The sequence below is a fragment of the Lichenostomus cassidix genome, chromosome 7 (assembly GCF_008360975.1).
Source record: "Lichenostomus cassidix isolate B80296 chromosome 7, HeHo_3.0, whole genome shotgun sequence".
In the NCBI taxonomy this organism is placed as follows: domain Eukaryota; kingdom Metazoa; phylum Chordata; class Aves; order Passeriformes; family Meliphagidae; genus Lichenostomus; species Lichenostomus cassidix.
In genome coordinates this window covers 15,203,732-15,223,320 of record NC_139488.1, presented here as the reverse complement: position 1 = coordinate 15,223,320, position 19,589 = coordinate 15,203,732, and the positions used below count along the sequence as shown (strand labels likewise).

The window sequence follows — 19,589 nt, the reverse complement described above, 5'->3', positions numbered from 1 at the left end:
CAAGACCCTTCATTCACCTTCAACATCCAGAGAGGCAGTGCCAGACACAGATCCTCCTTGGTTGGTAGCTCTGACTTGATATACTGTGGCGTCATCATCTGTTACATTTGTGATGACCAGCTGGTAATATCCACCCTTGAATTCCTGTATCTTGATCTTTTCCCCATCTGGCATGATTTCTTTGCCCTGTCTGTACCACTTGACAATTGGCTTAGGATGTCCAGTGACTTTGCAGACAAACGTGGCATTAGCTTGGAATTTCACATTCAGATTCCTCAGCTCTTCCTTGAAATGTGGAGCTTTAATTGGTACATCAGATTTTGGAACGACTGGTTCGGAAACCTCACTCCACTCACTTTCACCACCAAGATTTTCACATTTTACACGGAACTCATATTCAAGACCTTCAATAAGGTCTTTCACAGAGTAGACTGTTTCACGAATTTCATCTGTTGTTACAGAAATCCACTTGTTTTGTTTTTTCTCACGCTTCTCAAGATAGTAAGTTCTAATCTTTGCACCGCCATCACTTGCAGGTGGCTTCCATGAGACAACGCAAGAATCCTTTGTGATAGCACTTACTACTGGCTGACCAGGTTGTCCTGGTTTTTCTGAAAAAAATAACAAAATTCAAAAACTGAAGTTAGCTTGCCTTACTAATTAATTACAGGGTGTGCTGGTTTTAGCTGGGGTGTAGTTAACTTTCTTTGCAATGGCTACTATGGGGCTGTGCTTTGGATTTGTGCTGAACACAGGTTGGACAATACAGAGATGTTTTTGCTGTTGCTGAGCAGAGCTTGCACAGAGCCAAGGCCTTTTCTCCTTTTTGTACTGACTGAGTGGTGAATAGGCTGGGGGTGCATGGGAGGCTGGGAGGAGACACAGCCAGGACAGGTGACCCCAACTGACCAGAGCAATATTCCAGATCATCTGACACCATGCTCAGTGTATAGAATGGGGCAAGGAGGGGTCATTTGGAGTGATGGCATTTGTCTCCCCAGGCCACTGTTACATGTGATGGGGCCCTGCTCTCCTGGAGATGGCTGAACAGCTGCCTACCCATGGGAAGCAGTGAATGCATTCCTTGTTTTGCTTTGCTGGTGCACACAGCTTTTGCTTTTCCTATTAAACTCTCTTTATCTCAACCCAAGAGTTTTCCAGCATTTACCCTTCTGATTCTCTCCCTGATCCCACTGAGGGGGAGTGAGCAAATGGCTGTGTGGGTCTTGGATGGTGGCTGGGGTTAAACGAAAACATGGGGGATACAGACATTGATATTTTGGCCTCCACTTACCAAATGGAGGCTTTATAAAAACTACTGATGAGACCTCCAGTGCTTCACTAATGCCGTACATATTCTGAGCAGAAACACGGAAATAATAGCCTGCGTTTTCAGTTAGGTTAACAATTCTACAGGTTGTGCCTGAAATACTTGAAGATACAAGTTGCCATTCTGCTCCTTCCTTGGCTTCACGTTTCTCTATGATGTAATTGGTTATCATAACACCTCCATCATCCTCTGGTGGCTTCCAGCTTATCACCACAGAATTCTTCAGTATAGACTCTATAACAATTGGTCCTGCTGGTTTATCTGGTTTATCTGTACAAGAAAAAGCACAAAATTTTTATTTCTTTTTCCATTCAATATTTGAGAAAATATTTCACAAAAATACTGAAGATATAATTAATTACCTTGTATTTCCACATTAAGTACAGTGTCAACTGTTCCAAATGTGTTACTGAGTTGTACTTTGTACTTCCCAGCATGAGTCTTGTGCTGGACATTCTTAATAGCGAGATGAGTGTACTGTTCTGTGTTCTCAATAGTAATTGTTTCTGATCCTCTCAGAGGTTTGTTGCCATGGAACCAAGTTATTGCTGGTACTGGCCGGCCAATATACACAACGTGAAGGCGGAGGGTGCCACCTGCAGCTGCGTAGTATTTCTCTTTCAATGGGAAGCCAGGATGGAACTGAGGAGGAGCCTGCAATAATAGCTTGCCACTAGTTTCAATTTCCCCGACATCATTGGTAGCCATACAAGTGTAGAGACCTTCATCCTCCTGTTCATCTGTCATTACTGTCAGTGTATGATTGCGTCCATCAGATGACATTTTGTATTTTCTGCTTTGTACCAGCTCTTTGCCGAAGCGGTACCATTTAATATCAGGCAAAGGTCTCCCAACAATCTGGCATGTCAGCTGAGCTGCCTCACCCAGTTTAGTTGTAACATCCTGCATTTCTTTTTTAATGGCAGGTGCTTCTCCAGCTACGACAAAGAAAAATAAGAAAATAATGATGATTACTATGAAATTTTCCTCTATTACTGTATTACTGGAAATTAACTTTCATTTATAATTGTTCTTCTTATACTCAAAAGACTGTCCTTTGGGACAGTCATGTTAGCAAATACCATGTAAAATAAATAGGCAGCATGTTCAATGCAGCACCATGACACAGCAAATCACAACAATATCACAGCACATGTGACAATATATTTTTGCTTACATGTTAATTTAGTTTTCACTGCCATAGCAGTCCTTCGAGGTCTGCTGAGCCCGGTCTCATTTTCTGCAAAAACACGGAACTCGTATTCTGTGGCCTCTAGTAAACCTCCTACTGTGAATTGCCTGTCCTTGATGCGTTCCTTATTGCACTTTTTCCATGTGCTTTCTCCAGACTGGCGATATTCAACCCAATAGCCAAGGATCTCTTTGCCACCATCACTTTCAGGTCGTTCCCATTCTAATGTAATGCTGTCCTTAAATATAGAAGTTATCTCGATTTCTCCAGGTTGACTTGGTTTGTCTGAAAATTGAAATAGATATAGAAAATCAATTTTCCTCTAAATGTCATTAAGTTGCTCTTCAGAAGATCTGTTAATGCAGATATTTTCTTACCGAATGGATCCTTGCATACAACTGGTTCAGAAGCAGGACTTGCTTCACTTTCACCAATGTCATTTTGAGCAATGACACGGAATTGATATTCAGCATCTGGAACAAGTCCTGTGACTGTGTACATTGTAGTGGTAATCTGTGTCTTATTATGCCGGACCCATTTTTCTGTAGATGTCTCTTTACGTTCAATATAGTAGCCAGTTACACGAGAACCACCATCATCTTTAGGTCTGGACCAGGACAAGTTGACAGAACTCTTTGTAACATCAAGCACTTCAGGTGGGTTGTTTGGAGGCTCTGGTGCATCTGTTAATAATTATGAAAATAAAAATAATAGAAATAACAGTGACATAGCATTAAAATTTCTGCATATATTATTTCACTTTTATATCATAATGTAGTAACTTTTTTTTAAAATCTTAACAAAAACTTACTTAGAGGTGTCTTTGGTACTGCTGGTTCTTCAGATTTGAGAGATTTGCTAATACCAAAATGGTTTTCAGCAGAAACACGGAAGTGATATTCCACATTTTCTTTGAGCCCTTTCACCACTAGTGATGTCCCTTTCACTCTAGAGTCAACAGTGTACCAGGCAGTCTTCGGTACTTCTCTTCTCTCAACGATATAACCCAGGATATCTGCACCACCGTCATCTGTAGGAGGTCTCCAGCTTACTCTGACAGAACGAGCTTGTATATCGTCATACTCAAGCGGTCCTTCTGGTGGATTTGGAATGCCAATCACTCTGACTTTAATATACACAGCTTTCTTGCCGCATTTGTTTTCAAGCACTAAATCATAGGTGCCTGAATCTTCTCTTTCTGCATCTTTGATCACAAGTTCTGTGTGAGTCTCAGAAGTTGCAATCATGGCCCTCTTGCTGATGTCCTGTCCTTCTTTTGTCCATTTGCATACTGGGATGGGCTTACCCTTAATGGGTATTGTAAGCCTGATTACTCCTCCTTGTCTCACCATGAGACCTTCTTGGTATTTTTCTTCAAGTTCATAGTCAGGATATTCTGTAAACAAAATTAACATGTCATGCTATGTCCTTCTACAGATGATATCATACCTTCTTTAGGCAAACATTTTTTTAGGACAGCTTTCAAGAAGAGCTAAGACTTGAAATGTCTTACCAAGCATTTCTGTTATTTTGACTGTTCCTGGCACTTCGGCAGGTTCTCCTGGCCCACCAGCATTACAGGCTAGCACACGGAATCTGTACTCTGCACCCTGGGGAAGATGTGTCAAGGTGTATTCACGAATCTTGGTTGGTGTAGTATTGCATTTGGTCCATTCAAATTGATCAACCTTCTGCATCTCAATTAAGTAGCCAGTAACTTTAGAACCACCTTCATCTTCTGGTGGACTCCAAGCCAGGGAGACTGATGTTCTTGTAGTATCAGTGACTCTTGGATTCTGTGGTTTACTTGGAGGAGCTGGAAGAGAAGATCAGATAGGAAGGTGGTTTTATGAGTATTTGAATAATGAAAGAAATGCTAACTTGCAATTCACAATCTGTAGTAAGTCTATAGTGAATTTATACAGGAAAACTTAGAATGAAAGATTTTTACCAATATTTTCTTCATTTTCTCCAGCCAGAATCTCATTTGTTAATACATCCAGATAAATTTCCAATTAGAAAAAAAGAGTAGATTTTAGTAGTGTCATTCCCTTCTACCATAGTGTGTTTAATCTATGTAGGAAATTACTTACCAATTGGATCTCTGGCAACAGCAGACTTGGAAGGACGGCTGGGTTTCCCAGTGCCTCTGGCATTGATTGCTGTGACTCGGTGTTCATATTCTAATCCTTCGACCAACCCAGTGGAACGGTAACGAGTCATGGTGACTGGAACTTTATTTACACGGATCCATCTATCTGCTCTAACTTCTTTGCGTTCCACAATATAACCAGTAATCTGTGAGTCACCATCATCTTCCGGAGGATACCAAGTCAATGTCATGCCATCCCGAGAGATATCAAACACTTCTGGAGTACCAGGAGGACCAGGAATACCTGCAAAAACATGACATGGAATTAGTGAAGAAAGCATCAAATGACTTTACACATTAGTAATATCTGACATATTGTGAATAAAAATGTATTACTGGTGTCCTATCAAAGTGTTTTTATTAGAAGGTATCCAAGTACTTTACAAATCAGGGCAGTGAAAAACTTCTGGTTTTGTAATGGGGTAAAGCAACTATTCAAGACTAATCGTAGACCTGAGGAGAAAATCGAAGTTTACCATCTGCATTCTGTGCAGTACATCTATAATACCAATACAGATTTATGGATGGCCTTTTTCTTTGGAAAATAACAAGATTGCTGTGCATCATAATGTACAGTTTTATCTGGCAAAAGGAAGTAACAACATCTAGAATATGTGTGGATATATAAATCCATTTAAAGATATATTTTTAATTTTAAATGTAGAGAATGAACAAAAATTCAGACTTACGGATTCTGCTCTTGCATTCTATAATTTCAGACTGCAGGTAAGATCCGATTCCAAAGCGGTTTGTAGCAGCTACACGGAACACGTATTCTGCACCTTCAACAAGTCTGGTGAACTTAAACGTTGTCCTGGTTACTGATTCTGAAACAGGCAGCCATCCAGGCCGGTGAGCATCACGCTGTTCTACCACATACCCACTAAGGGCAGCTCCACCATCCAGCTCAGGTGGCTCCCAGGAGATGATTACATAATTTGCATCAACTTCATCAATTCTGATAGGTCCAACAGGTGGTCCAGGCTTGTCTAGGGGAAAAAAGAAACAAACAACTTACAAAACAGGTGGTAAAAAGGAATCATATTTCTCACGTAAAAGTTGAAATGGAGAAAGATCATGGACAGTTATTTCCATGAATTCTTACCAAGGATTATAACCTTTACTGTATCAGTAACTGTTCCACTTGTGTTCTTCAGTTCAAGTGTATAGTCCCCAGTGTCATGTATGGTGGTCTCACGCACAGTTAATTTAGCCATTTTGGCAGCAGTCTCCATTTTGATGCGATCTGATTCTTTTAGTTTAGAACCAGAAACAAACCAAGATGCAGTTGGAGGTGGTCGTCCTTCAATTGGAATGGTTAATTCAATGGGCTTGCCAGCAGGTACATGGATTGTCTTCTGAGGTATTCCAGACAAGTCAATTGTTGGTAGAACTAAAAAAAGCAAATAATTTATATTTTTAATACCTGTTTAAATAGTACATTCATTTGGTGTAAACTCGACCCTATTGTTTTCAACAGCAGACACCTACCTTTTCGGTCCTGAACTGTCACTGCTGTGACAACCTCTCGTGGCTCTGACACGCCCTTCTGATTCTGTGCTCTGACCCTGAACAAGTACTGTTCACCTTCATTGAGAGAAATAATGGTATGTTCGTAGACAGTAGGCTTCAATGTCACGACCTTCAACCATCTTTCTGTCCCAGCTTTGCTGGCCTCAATAACATAGCCAGTCAATCTGCTGCCACCATCATGCAGTGGTTTCTCCCAAGCAAGTGTAACAGTGGATTTAGTGGTGTCAATCACTTCGAGTTTTTGTGGTACCATGGGAACATCAGACACCAGAACTGCATCAGATGTTTCACAGCCTTCACCAATGCCGTAAATATTTTCTGGTAGTACTCTGAAATAATACAAAGCTCCTTCTAGAAGTCCAGAAACTCTATAAAATGTCTTGCTGCATTTGGTAGTGACAGTCTTGTAAGCTCTCATGGAAGCTTCACGTTTCTCAATTATGTAATTGTTGACTGGAGCTCCACCATCAATGACTGGAATTTCCCAAGTAAGTGTTACGGAATCTTTTGACACTTCCTTAACTCTCACTGCAGGTGGTGGACCAGGTGTATCTAAAACAAACAGACAAGCAAACATTTATTTTCCCCTTTTGGATCCTTTCATTTTACAGTCAATGACTACTTCTGCATAAAACAAAAATGCTGGGATTTGATTTATAAACTAGCACAGCTCTAGAAATTATGTCTTTTCCTTTAGATTAGATTGTTTCTCTGACTTCTCAAACATTCTCATGTTATTTAAAATGCAAACTTTCTTTGGAAATGAATGACGCTTATTTCTGAGCAATGAGCATGCAGAGTGGTGTAACTCCCACATACAATTGTAGCAGTACTTACCATACACTTTCACAGAAATAGTTGCAGATTTTTTTCCTGATTGATTTTCAGCCTCAATGATGTATTTTCCAGCATCATATCGATTAACTTTATCCACAATGAGTAGGGTGTAGCTGTCTGTAGTATCAATAATACCTCGACTTACAAGGTCAACACCCTGCTTGCTCCATGTTATGACAGGAGTAGGTCTGCCAGACACAGAGACCATTAGGCGCAGGGAACCACCAGCTCTGACTGTAACTGTCTTCTTCAGATCATCAGCAAGCTCAAGTTCAGGTATTTCTGATGAAGGGCATAAGAAACATGGAATTAGTTAATCTTATAGAAGTTCTAAAGGAAAATATAACTTCCTTAAAATATACATAAAATTTTCAAGTTACCTATTCTTTCCACAGGTTCTATTTCTGCTGATGATTCACTAAATTCACTCATGCCATTCACATTTGTTGCAGCAACTCTGAATTGGTATTTCTGGTTTGTTTTAAGACCAGTCACGGTGAACTCAGCATTCCTCAGAGTGGCAGTTGTATGTGGTCGATACCACTGTTCACTACCTTCTTCTTTCATTTCAAGCACATAGCCTAAGAGGTCAGCACCACCATCATATGTGGGTTTTGACCATGCTAAACTTATGCTGTGCTTTGTAGTATCCACAACTCTTGGAACGGAAGGTGGTGCAGGAGTATCTTTGAAAAAGAAGAAAATGCATTTTACATAGGTGCGGAAAACACTTTACAGTCAAAATCAATTTCCAGAAAGTTTATCCTGGGAAATGCATTTAAGATGATCTATAACTGTTTTTTTAGTTATTCCAATACTAGCTAGTTCAGTGAGTTTATATGTGGCTATGTGTTCCTTAGTTGAAGTGTCAATGTGAATTTATGCTCCATTATTATAAATCAATATTAGAAGATGTTTTAAATATCGTAACTTACATGATGGTTCTTTACATAACATGTATTGTGAAGCTTCACTAGGTTCACTATTTCCAGCAGCATTCACTGCAGTGACACGGAATTGGTACTGGCATCCTTCCATGAGACCAGTGACTTTCAGTCTGGTATCATAAATGGTGTAATCTCTATTCACTCGTGTCCAGCGCAGACTTTTCCTTTCACGTTTGTCCACAAGATAGTCCTTAATCTCACTGCCACCATCCGACTCGGGTTTCGACCACTGAATAATGACATGTTCCTTGCCAACAGCCACTTCTTCAGGAGTACCAGGCTGTGTTGGAATAGCTATTATTTTAAAAGGGGGGAAAAAATATTTTGTAATATATTATTTATCCATGAGAATTATTCCACAAATTCTGATGCAGAATGGAAGGTAGTAACACTCACTGAAAGCATTCCTGGCAATCACAGGCTCTGTTTCAAGTGGAACACCTGCTCCATATTTGTTGACAGCTCTCACACGGAAGATGTATTCATTATTTTTAATAAGTTTGGTTACCACAGTTGATAAAGTCTGGCATTCAGCCTCAACAATAACCCAGTGAAGTCTGCTGGTTTCACGCCTTTCTACGATATAGTGAGTGATTTCTGCACCTCCATCTTCCTCAGGAATGTTCCATGCCAGAGTACATTTCTCTTCTGTTACTCTGCTAACTGTGATTTTGCCTGCACATGGACCTGGTGAATCTGTGTAGGAATCAAAGTATTGTTATTAGTGGCTACGGAAAACTATCTCATCCTTATTTAAAAGAATGTGGGGTTTTTTTAGTATACTAAGTATTAATACTGATCACAGCATACATACCAAGCACTTTGACAAGAACAGAAATTTGTTTCATCCCACTGGCATTTTTAACTGTTAGGGTATATTTTCCACTATCGCTTCTGTCACAGAACTTGATAATTGCAATAGCTCGTTTGCTGGTATATTGCAGAGATATCTTTTCACATAGGTCCAGTTCCCTGTCACCTTTGGACCAGAAGACTTTTGGTTCTGGTTTTCCACCAATGGCTGCATCGAGAACAAGATCTGATCCAGCCCTAATGCTCAAAACTTCTCCCTGCAGTCTGGCATCCAGTTCAGCCTTTGGTGGTGCTGAAAAAAGAGATTTGAAAAAAAATTTACACAGCAGTACTAAAAATAGAACATGTTTTTAATTGTTACAAGGAAATATTCCTTACTGTATTCATCTTTGCAAATGACAGCACCAGTTGATTCGGATCCTTTGCTAATCACACCAGCAGCATTCTTTGCTAGTACACGGAATTCATAAGCTTCATCTTCACTAAGAGCTGTCACAGTAAAAAAGTTTTCTGAGACAATGGTATAATTGCATTTCAGCCAACGTCCATCACCAGATTCGTTATATGGTTTGCGCTCAACAATATATCCGATAATTTTGCTTCCACCATCATAAAGTGGAGGTGACCAGCTCAGTGACACAGAAGATCTGGTGACATCTGTTACTTCTGGCCTTCCTGGCGGATCTGGAGGAACACAGCAGAAAAAAATGAGAAATGCAATTCTGTTTTAGCTTAACTAACAATATAACTCTAAAAGTAATACTTACCAACTGGATTTTGAGCCACTACAGGTCTGGAAGCTTCACTAGCTTTGCTAACACCTGCAGCATTTAGAGCATAGGTTCTGAACTGATATTCTAGGCCTTCCACCAACCCTGTGACTTTGTAGTTGCAGTCACAGCATGGTACTTTGTTCTCCTTCACCCAAAGGATGGTGTTGCGCTCTTTCTTTTCCACCCAATATCCAATGACTTTGCTGCCACCATCATGATAGGGCTCCTCCCAGCGAATGGCCATGGCACTTGCAGACACAGAATAGACTTCTGGCCTTGAAGGTGGACTTGGTGGGACTAAACATGAAAAAGATGGGGAGGAAAATGTTAATAATTATAAATATCTCAGTCAGAGGAAAAAACCCCAAATTCTGAGAAGTGTTTCACTTACCAAATGGATGCTCAGCAACTACTGTTTTAGATTCAACTGGCTTGCTGACACCAAATCTATTTTCTGAGCTTACTCGGAAACTGTATTCTTGATATTTTGTGAGATGACTGACTTTGATCTGTGTGCGTTTCACACTGGAATTTACCAGCTGCCATGCTGTTGTGCCAGATTCACGTTTCTCTACGATGTAGTTTGTAATGTCACTGCCACCATCATCTTCAGGTTCTTTCCAGGTCAACACACAGGACTCAGCAGATACAGATGATATTTCAATTGGCCCAGTGACAGGACCTGGCCTTCCTATGACTACCACTGTGACAGTAAATGTTTTCACACCAGCAGTGTTCTCAAGGGTAAGGTAGTATTTACCAGAGTCACCTCTCATACTGTCTTTTACAGTCAGTGTGGTTCGGTCTTTAGTTGTCTTGATGGTCACTCTTTCAGTTTCCTTCAGCCTCATCTCCTCAAGTTTCCATGTCACCTTTGGAGCTGGGCGCCCACTGATTGGTATATCAATAGTAAAGGTACTTCCAGCTTTGCATGTTATAAGCTGTCTGCTTATGTCACTGAGATCTGCTGTTGGCTCAATCTGTGGCTCCTTAACAATGACAGAAGAGAAAGCTTCTCTTGGCTCACTGTAGCCAGCATCATTCTTCGCCTTGACCCGGAACTCATATTCTGTGTTCTCCACAAGGCCTTCAACAGTGAAAGTAAGTTGCTTGGTATATCCAGCTCCAGTCCAGGTGTCAGATCCTTTTTGTTTCATTTCAAGAAGGTATCCAGTAATACGGCTACCACCATCATGATCAGGTTTAAGCCAAGCTAAAACTACAGAAGATTTGGTTGTATCAACAATATCTAATCTCTTAGGTGGAGCAGGTTCTTCTGTGGCTACAACTGGTTCTGTTAATTCACAGGGTTCACCTACACCATATTCATTTTCTGCTGATACTCTGTAGTAATAGGGCATACCTTCTGCTAGATCCGTGACCTTAAAGATTTGTCGAGTGCATTTTGAACTCACTACTTGCCAGCTACGACGACTTGCTTCACGTTTTTCTACCACATAGTGGTGGATACGAGAACCTCCATCCAGAACAGGAGCATCCCACATTAAAGTAATAGATGTTCGAGTCACATCTTTAAATGTAATAGGACCTGGTGGACCAGGTGTGTCCAAAACCTTGACGGTAAATGTAATAGACTTGCTTCCACTGTTGTTTTCCACAGTAAAGACATACTTGCCAGCATCATTTCTATTGCAGTCCTCCACAGTCAATGTGCTGAATGAATCAGTTGTTTGGATGTCAGCACGCAAAGTAAGATTAGCATCTGCTTTGGACCACACTGCAGTAGGAACAGGCCTTCCAGAGAAGGCAATAAATAGACGAATGCTTGCACCTGCTCTGACAATATGAGTCTGCTTGAAGTTTGCATCAATATCAATTTCAGGTGCACAAAGCCTGTCCACGGTTTGGACTGAAGCAGCAACTTCACAACTTTCTCCTCTACCTGCACCATTGACAGCACTAACTCTAAATTTGTAGTGTTCTCCTGGCTCCAAGTCAACAACGGTATATTTAGTAGCAATAACAGTCTCTGCATTGACTTTCTGCCATGCCTCGAGATCAGCTTTGCACATCTCAATGATGTACCCGATTATTTCCATGCCTCCATCAAAAACTGGCTTTGTCCACTCTAAGCTTACGCTAGTCTTTGATGTATCTGTCACCTTTACAACATTAGGAGCACTTGGTGGGCTGACTGGCTCTCTGCATTTAATCAGCCTTGAAACGTCACTTGCAGGTCCAACTCCTGCAGCGTTTTCAGCCATGACATGGAACTCATACTCATTGCCTTCAATAAGGCCAGTTACTCGGTATCTGTTCTCAGTAATGGGCCTCTTACTGGATACTTTAACCCAGCGCATGCTCTTCTTTTCTCTCCTTTCAAGAATGTACTCATTTATCTCGCTTCCACCATCTGACTCTGGTCTTGCCCATGTGAGTGTGATACTGTCTCCTGTCACATTTGTTGGCTCTGGAGTTCCTGGTGCATCAGGGAGAGCTAAAAAAAGAGAAAAGGGTCATTAGAAAAACAAGATGGTAACTCCATAGATATTTGTGCAGAATGAGGTGGAAACTTACTGTAAGGTATTTGTGCGATAACTGGATCAGACTCCAATGGTCTGCCGACTCCAAATTTGTTCACTGCAGAGACACGGAACTGATACTCGTTGCCCTTAATTAGTTTAAGTGCCGTATAGCTGCAAGCTTCACATTTGTCTTCAACTAATGCCCAAGCAATCCTGCTGGTTTCACGTTTTTCAATTATGTAGTGAGAAATAGAAGCACAACCATCATTAGCTGGAGGCTCCCACCATAATGTAACTTTTTCTCCAGTTATGTTTGTGAATCGTATTGGTCCACCAACTTTTCCTGGTGCGTCTGCAATTTTAAAGGTTCATAGTTAGAGTTTGCTGACACTTAGAATAAAATACTGTATTTGAAAAAACATGCTGAAAGTGCCTGGTGCAGTACCTTGTACTCTGATGGTAATGTCTTCTCGTTTAGTGCCTGATGCATTTTTGGCTTCTACTGTGTACACTCCACGATGTTCCCGGATAGCGTCTCTAATGAAGATCATGCTATATCCAAGAGCTGTAGTTATTTCTATATTCATTAGTTTATCAATCTCTTTACCATCCTTAAACCATGTCACTTTAGGTACTGGACGTCCTCTGATTAGAGCTTTAAGTCTTATGCTCTCTCCAGCTTTAACAGTAAGGCCTTCAAAGTGCTCAGCACCAAATTCAATTGTTGGAGCAACTAAAAAAGGAAAACAGAAATCAATTTCCATATAGCTAAGTATTTTTTCTCATACTTTTCTAAATGTAATAATCAAAAAAGTTTGTGATATATAGAATTTTTTCACTTACAAAATGGCATTCCCTAAATAGCAGTTATTATATGAATGATAAACTTATTTTTCCTGTAAGCACCCATAAGTGCATCATATTAATAACAAGTGAAATGCACTGTTAAAATGTGGTGTTAGCTACTCGAGGCACATTTTAATTTTGAAATTATTCAGTGCATTAGAATAGTACAGTCCATGTGTCTTTTCAACTTTGCTGCTGCTGCTGCTTATTCAAGAGAAATGTAGATTACCATGCTTTTCAACAATTGATTATGTATGTCTGTTAGATTTGGGTTTTTAATTTAGATCTTCCCACCTTGAAGTACAAATACGAATGTTCTGAATTGACTGGGAGGACCTCAGTCAGGAATTCTTTGCCCCTTGGATTCCCACTTCCCATCAGTACAGTCAGAAACTCCATCTGGCTTCAACACCCAAATGCAAGCATATTAAGAAATAATTCTTACCATTTTCATCTCTGGTCATGATATAGCCTGAAGACTGTGAAGGTGGGCTGATTGTACCAACAGCATTTCTTGCAAGCACTCTGAATTCGTATCGGTCACCTGGGCTGAGTCCTGTGACTGTATACTGGCATTCACTGACATCAGTAAAGTTACACCTGAGCCAACGGTCTGTAGGTCCTTGCCGTTTCTCAATGCTGTAAGCCACAATCTTACTGCCTCCATCACGCAGTGGGGGGTTCCATTTCAGGGTGATGGTTTCCCTGGTGACATCAATGTAATCAGGAGTACCAGGTGGGTCTGAAAGGAAAATAATGAAGATTTATTTTTATTACTGCTCACCATAATCCACAAGAACAGAATTTTCTTGGAAGAGTGATTAATCATTCACTTACCCACTGGAGAGACCGCCAAAGTAAATTTGCTTGGCTCACTAGCTCGGCTTAGACCTGCAGCATTTTCAGCATATACTTGGAACTGGTAATCCAGGCCCTCAAGCAGTCCAGTAATCCTGTATTCTCTGTTAGATATTAGTGCAACGTTAACCTTCTGCCACAAAATACTGTTTCTTTCCTTCTTTTCAACGTGGTATCCAATAATCTCTGAACCACCATCATAAACAGGAGCATCCCAAGAAATGCTCATTCCATCAGCAGTGACATTGTATACAACAGGCTTTCCTGGGGGACCTGGTGGTCTAAACTGGTGCTTTGCTACAACATCAGCTGAGACAAGAGGTGGGCTCACTCCATATCTGTTTTCTGCACGAACTCTAAACTGATATTCAGTATCTTTAACAAGGTTTGGTACTTTGAAGGTTGTTCTTGCAGCACTTGAACACACCAGCTTCCAGTTCATTTGTGAGGTTTCTCTCTTCTCAATGCTGTAGCCAGTAATTTCTCCTCCCCCATCATCATCAGGAGCTTCCCATGACAAAACTACACTGTCTGCTTTGATTTCATCTACTCTTAGAGGTGCTTTTGGCCTAGATGGAGGACCAAGAGTGATTACAGTGATTGTGAATGACTTTCTGCAGACTACATTATCAAGAATTAAAGTGTATTTGCCACCATGCTCCTTTTTCACATTCTTGATACTTAAGCTTATTTTGTTTTCAGTTTTCTTGAAACGAAGATGTTCTGTTTCTTTAAGAGGGAGGTTGTCCTTGAGCCAGCTCATTGATGGATTAGGTTTACCTTTATAGGGCAATTCAGCATGCAAGTTATGTCCAATTTTTACTGCAATCTGAGCTCCAGGAATATCAGAAAGGTCAGCCTCAGGTGTTATTATAAGTTCTTTCACTGTAATGGGTCCAACAGTAACAGAGTCACTCATGCCTTTTTCATTTTTAGCAAAGACTCTGAATTCCATGACAGAAAGCTCTTTAAGTTTGTCAGCTACAAATTCACAGCTCTTGCTTGTGCCTGCATATGTCCATTCTTTCTCTTCCTGAAGTTTCTTTTCAATAACATAGTCTGATATAATGCTACCACCATCATAGTCAGGTTTGCTCCACTGCAATTTGACAGAATTCTTTGTAGAGTCTTTCATGGCTAGGTCTTTTACAGGTCCAGGTACATCTGCAGCTTTCACTGGTTCAGATGTCTCACAAGGTTCACCCAGTCCAATTTCATTTTCAGCAAGAACACGGAAAAAGAATGAAGTCTTTTCTGACAGGTTAGTCAGTTTAAAGGTGGTATGAGAACACTTTGTTGTAACAGTTGACCAAGCCCTCTTTGTAGCATCTCTTTTTTCAACAACATAATTCGTTATTTCAGAGCCACCATTGATGAGAGGTGGCTCCCATACCAGCGTAACTGTGCCACGAGAAACATGCTTAAGCTGCAGTTTCTGGCATGCAGAAGGTGTGTCAAGTACTTTTACATTCACAAATGATGATTTTGCTTCTCCAACTCCATTTTCAATTGTAAGAACATATTTTCCAGTATCATTTCGTGTAACTTGAGGAATAATAAGTAGTGTAGATGATTCTGTGTTCTGGATGGTGTATCTTTCATCAGCCCCAAGATTCTTGTCACCCTTTCTCCATGTGACTGTTGGAGGAGGTCTTCCCTTGAATGGGATCATTATTTGCACATCTTCACCTGCTTTAGCAACAATAGATGTCCGGAGAGCAACATCCAGATCAATCTCTGGTGCCACTGTGGAAATAAATAAAAATTAATAATGCATTCTTGGAATGAAAAATAAAACATGGTTTGAAAAAAACCACCCAGAAAAATGATAAATGACAAAAAAATAAAGTACCAAGAATATCTTTAGCTTGAACAGGTTCCATAATTTCAATAGGCTCTCCTTGTCCAGCACAATTCATAGCAGATACACGGAAATAATAATTAACACTTGGCTGAAGGTGGGATACAACATACTCCGTTGTTCTCACTTCTCCCTTAGTACTGACTACAGTCCATTCTTGCTCTTCACCTTCCCTCTTCTCCACCACATAGTGGGTAATTGGACTTCCTCCATCATAGGCAGGTTTAATCCAGGCAAGGGTAACAGATGTCTTGGTTGTATCCACAACTTTCAGCTTTGTTGGTGAGCCTGGCTTATCTGTAAATAATAGTTTACGGGGACAAAAAAACACTAGTCAGAATCCAATTAATTGTAGAGGAAGAAAATCCGCCCTCAGTTACATCGGTACAATCCCACCCAAACTGCTCATTTTCCACTGATTTCCAACCAACTGGAAATACTGCACATTGAATCTTACCAACAGGATCTGCAGCTTTGTAGAAGTCAGAAGCCTCAGAGAACGGACCTTGTCCAGCTGCATTGACAGCACAAACTCGGAAATGATATTCACTGTTTTCAGTCAGACCCGTTACTTTCTGTCTGGTGTCCCGAATGGTTTCTTTAGAGACCTTGAACCAACTCAGACTCTTCTTGTCACGTTTTTCAAGATAATATCCTGATATTTCACTGCCTCCATCAACAGTGGGCCTATCCCAGACAACGGTCATAGAATTCTTGGTTATCTTTGTGACTTCTGGTACACTAGGTGGTCCAGGTGCAACTGTGTAAAAAATTATGTGCCAGTAGATCAGTACTACTTACAAATAATACACAAGACAGTTCAGTTGCATAAGTTATTTTATAGAACTTGTTTCTTACCAAATGAATTTTTGGCTATAACTGGTTCAGATTCCAGTGGATCACCAATTCCAAACTTGTTCACTCCACGGACACGGAACAGATATTCATTTCCTTTGATGAGTTTTGTTGTAGTTATGATACATCCCTCCAGTTTTTCAGAAATTAAAGACCATACAACCCGACTTGTTTCCCGCTTTTCAACAACATAGTGTGTTATGGGCGCACCACCATCATCTGCTGGTGGGTCCCACATTATTGTGATCTTTTCAGCAGTGACTGTCTTAAACTGTATAGGTCCACCGGGGGGTCCTGGCTTGTCTGTGGAAGGCAGAAAAAAGACGATGTTAAGTATTCATAATGGAATTATTGTTTAGTAGTAAAATACAGTCTCATCTCAAGACATACCGAGTATCTGTACTCTAACATGGGCTGATGCTGAGCCCATGGCATTCTTCAGTTTTAATTCATAGGTGCCACTGTCGAGTCGATTTGCATCCTTGATGAGTATAGAAGCAAACTCTGTTGTGTTTTCAAAAGACACTAGTGCACTGGTTAGTACCTCGTTGCCATTTTTGAACCATTCAATTGTGGGTATAGGCTTGCCTGAGATGCCTAGTTTTAGCTTAACTGCAGTTCCTGCTTTGTATTTCACCACTTCTGTATATTCTGGTGGCACATCGATTTCAGGTGCACCTTAACAAAAAATAAAAATAAGTTAATAACATGTTTCTTGTAGCCTTGTACTTAATAAAATCCCCAAATAATACTACTTGATTTAATATAATAGTTAAAGGTATTTGATAAATACAGATCAAAGGAAAGACAGCATGTATAACTCACATCCTAAACCTAGAGTAAGTTAGAACTAATCCTGTGAAAAAAGACAATCACATGTATAAATACAACCACTTGGTCCATGGGCAGACTTCTATTGCTCAGAGAATAAAGATACCAGAAGACTTTAAAAATGCAGATACAGCCAAAGATATTCCTTACAATCACACCCAAATGCTCACAGTCATTCATGCTTCTTGAAGCAATCACTGTAAACTAGCCTTCCATATTTAAAAGACCATGGATCTACAAAACAGTATGGCCTTTAATTCTCCTAGTACCCCAAAATGATACCATTATATAATTACAAAACACTTACCATATGTATCAACACATGTGATAGGACCCACAACATCTGATGGATTACTAATGGAACCAACAGCATTCTTAGCAAAGACCCGGAATTCATACTTGGAATTCTGTGTCAGGCCAGACACTGTGAACTGAGTCTCAATAACATTGGTGAAGCTAGCTTTTGTCCATCTGCCATCTGGAAGATCACGTTTCTCTACAATGTATCCAGTGATTTTGCTACCACCATCAAATGCTGGCTTCTGCCAGGAGAGAGTGATAGCAGTCTTGGAAATATCTGAGGCACGAACATTTCTTGGTGGTTCTGCAGAAGGAAATGTAAGAATATTGCCAATGATTAGCAGCTATTTTGAACATTGTCTTACTGTACAGAACATTATCACAGGGCAAAAAAACCGGTTGGGCTTCATTATTTTCTAGGGAGTACATACCACAAGCATCAATTGCAAGGACTGGATCAGAAGGACGACTTGCTTTTCCAATGCCAGCTGCATTTTCTGCATAAACTCTAAATTCATAGATAAGGCCAGCGCTGATTGTGGTGACTTTGAAATGAGTGGTACGAATAAGGGTCTTGTTCGCCTTCTGCCATAATATGCTATTTCTGTCTTTCATTTCCAGGTGATATCCAATGATAGCATTGCCACCATTGGTGACTGGTTCATGCCATCCAACGGTAATACTCTCTCGAGTGACATTAGTGACCCACGGTGTAGAAGGAGGGCCCGGGGTAGCTGAGGACATCAAAAGAAGTGATTGTTAACAAAATTATATTTTCAACATCAGAGCATTAAAACATCAATGTATACTATGAGAAGCATGTTACTCACTGTAAGGAAGCTTGACAACCACGCATTGCGAGTCGATGTGATCGCTGATGCCAAAGCGGTTCTCAGCTTTGATGCGGAATTGGTATTCTTCTCCTGTTGTGAGCCTCATAACTTTGATAACAGTTCTAGCAACAGTGGCAGACACTTCAGACCAAGCAGCAGTACTTGTTTCTCTTTTCAGTACAATATAGTTGGTAACCTGACTTCCACCATCATAAGCTGGTGGTTGCCATCTGAGTGTTACACTCTCTTCAGTGATATCGCTAAGGGCAACAGGGCCAACAGGAGGACCGGGTCTATCCAGCACCACAACATTAACAAATGATTTTGTGGTGCCACTTGAGTTCGCAGCAGTAATGTCATATCTGCCAGCATCGGCAGCTACACTTTCTTTAAGGTTAATGATGAAACTTTCTGCAGTGGTTTCTGTGTTAAATCTCATGGTAGGTTTCAGTGTAACACCGTCTCTAGATAATGTCACCTTTGGCATTGGTTTTCCAGAAACTGGAATTTCAACTTTTAGGTTTGATCCTGCTCGAACATATACAGTGTTATGAGGGAAGCCCTTCATGTCAATCTCAGGAGATTCTGAAAAAGAAAACATTTTCAAACCATTAAAAGAATGTTCTATCTTTTAAAATATGAATGTAATTGAATGTATCAACTTTTGTTTCATGTTAAGAAGCATACCTAAATGTTCTTTAACTGTAACAGGGAGCAGTAGTTCCTTAGGATCACTTAAACCAGCTTGGTTTTCTGCAGACACCCTGAAGAAATAGTCAACGTTCTCCTTAAGACCATGGACAACATGATGGGTTGTCTTTACCACTGCACACTTAACCCATTTTTGCTGTCCTTTCTCAAGAGCTTCAACGAGGTAGCTCACAATTCTGCTTCCACCATCATGTTCTGGTTTTAGCCATGAAAGAGAAACACTGTCCTTTGTGACATTTGTTACTCCTAGCTTTTCTGGTGGGCTGGGTTTTTCTGAGAAAAAAAGTGCAACAGGTTAAACAATATAGAAGGTATTTACTTTTTATATTAGCAATTACAAATGAACACAATCTGGATCAAGAAAATGTGTTTTTAAACAAATTTGTATATTAAAAATATTTTAAGTAAAATGCAAGAGTAATTTAAAAGTC

At 40.3% G+C, this 19,589-nt stretch overlaps 1 protein-coding gene across 1 annotated transcript in view; it reads right to left on the bottom strand.

Annotated features, from left to right (window-relative positions):
- Positions 1 to 19,589, bottom strand: part of TTN (titin) — a 241,675-nt gene that overhangs the window by 8,893 nt on the left and 213,193 nt on the right. The window contains exons 277-307 of the mRNA XM_085065641.1: positions 19,135 to 19,431; positions 18,445 to 19,032; positions 18,046 to 18,348; positions 17,622 to 17,918; positions 16,874 to 17,161; positions 16,487 to 16,786; positions 16,086 to 16,388; positions 15,620 to 15,925; positions 13,747 to 15,513; positions 13,355 to 13,651; positions 12,509 to 12,796; positions 12,116 to 12,415; positions 9,969 to 12,035; positions 9,572 to 9,874; positions 9,183 to 9,488; positions 8,806 to 9,096; positions 8,388 to 8,687; positions 7,980 to 8,285; positions 7,425 to 7,730; positions 7,045 to 7,326; positions 6,166 to 6,759; positions 5,780 to 6,067; positions 5,364 to 5,663; positions 4,616 to 4,918; positions 4,036 to 4,338; positions 3,334 to 3,918; positions 2,900 to 3,205; positions 2,508 to 2,807; positions 1,693 to 2,268; positions 1,295 to 1,600; positions 18 to 611 (exon numbers count right to left, since the gene is read on the bottom strand). Of these exons, the coding sequence (XP_084921767.1) occupies positions 18 to 611; positions 1,295 to 1,600; positions 1,693 to 2,268; positions 2,508 to 2,807; positions 2,900 to 3,205; positions 3,334 to 3,918; positions 4,036 to 4,338; positions 4,616 to 4,918; positions 5,364 to 5,663; positions 5,780 to 6,067; positions 6,166 to 6,759; positions 7,045 to 7,326; positions 7,425 to 7,730; positions 7,980 to 8,285; positions 8,388 to 8,687; positions 8,806 to 9,096; positions 9,183 to 9,488; positions 9,572 to 9,874; positions 9,969 to 12,035; positions 12,116 to 12,415; positions 12,509 to 12,796; positions 13,355 to 13,651; positions 13,747 to 15,513; positions 15,620 to 15,925; positions 16,086 to 16,388; positions 16,487 to 16,786; positions 16,874 to 17,161; positions 17,622 to 17,918; positions 18,046 to 18,348; positions 18,445 to 19,032; positions 19,135 to 19,431 (13,950 nt within the window). The remainder of the gene's footprint in view (positions 1 to 17; positions 612 to 1,294; positions 1,601 to 1,692; positions 2,269 to 2,507; positions 2,808 to 2,899; positions 3,206 to 3,333; positions 3,919 to 4,035; positions 4,339 to 4,615; positions 4,919 to 5,363; positions 5,664 to 5,779; positions 6,068 to 6,165; positions 6,760 to 7,044; positions 7,327 to 7,424; positions 7,731 to 7,979; positions 8,286 to 8,387; positions 8,688 to 8,805; positions 9,097 to 9,182; positions 9,489 to 9,571; positions 9,875 to 9,968; positions 12,036 to 12,115; positions 12,416 to 12,508; positions 12,797 to 13,354; positions 13,652 to 13,746; positions 15,514 to 15,619; positions 15,926 to 16,085; positions 16,389 to 16,486; positions 16,787 to 16,873; positions 17,162 to 17,621; positions 17,919 to 18,045; positions 18,349 to 18,444; positions 19,033 to 19,134; positions 19,432 to 19,589) is intronic.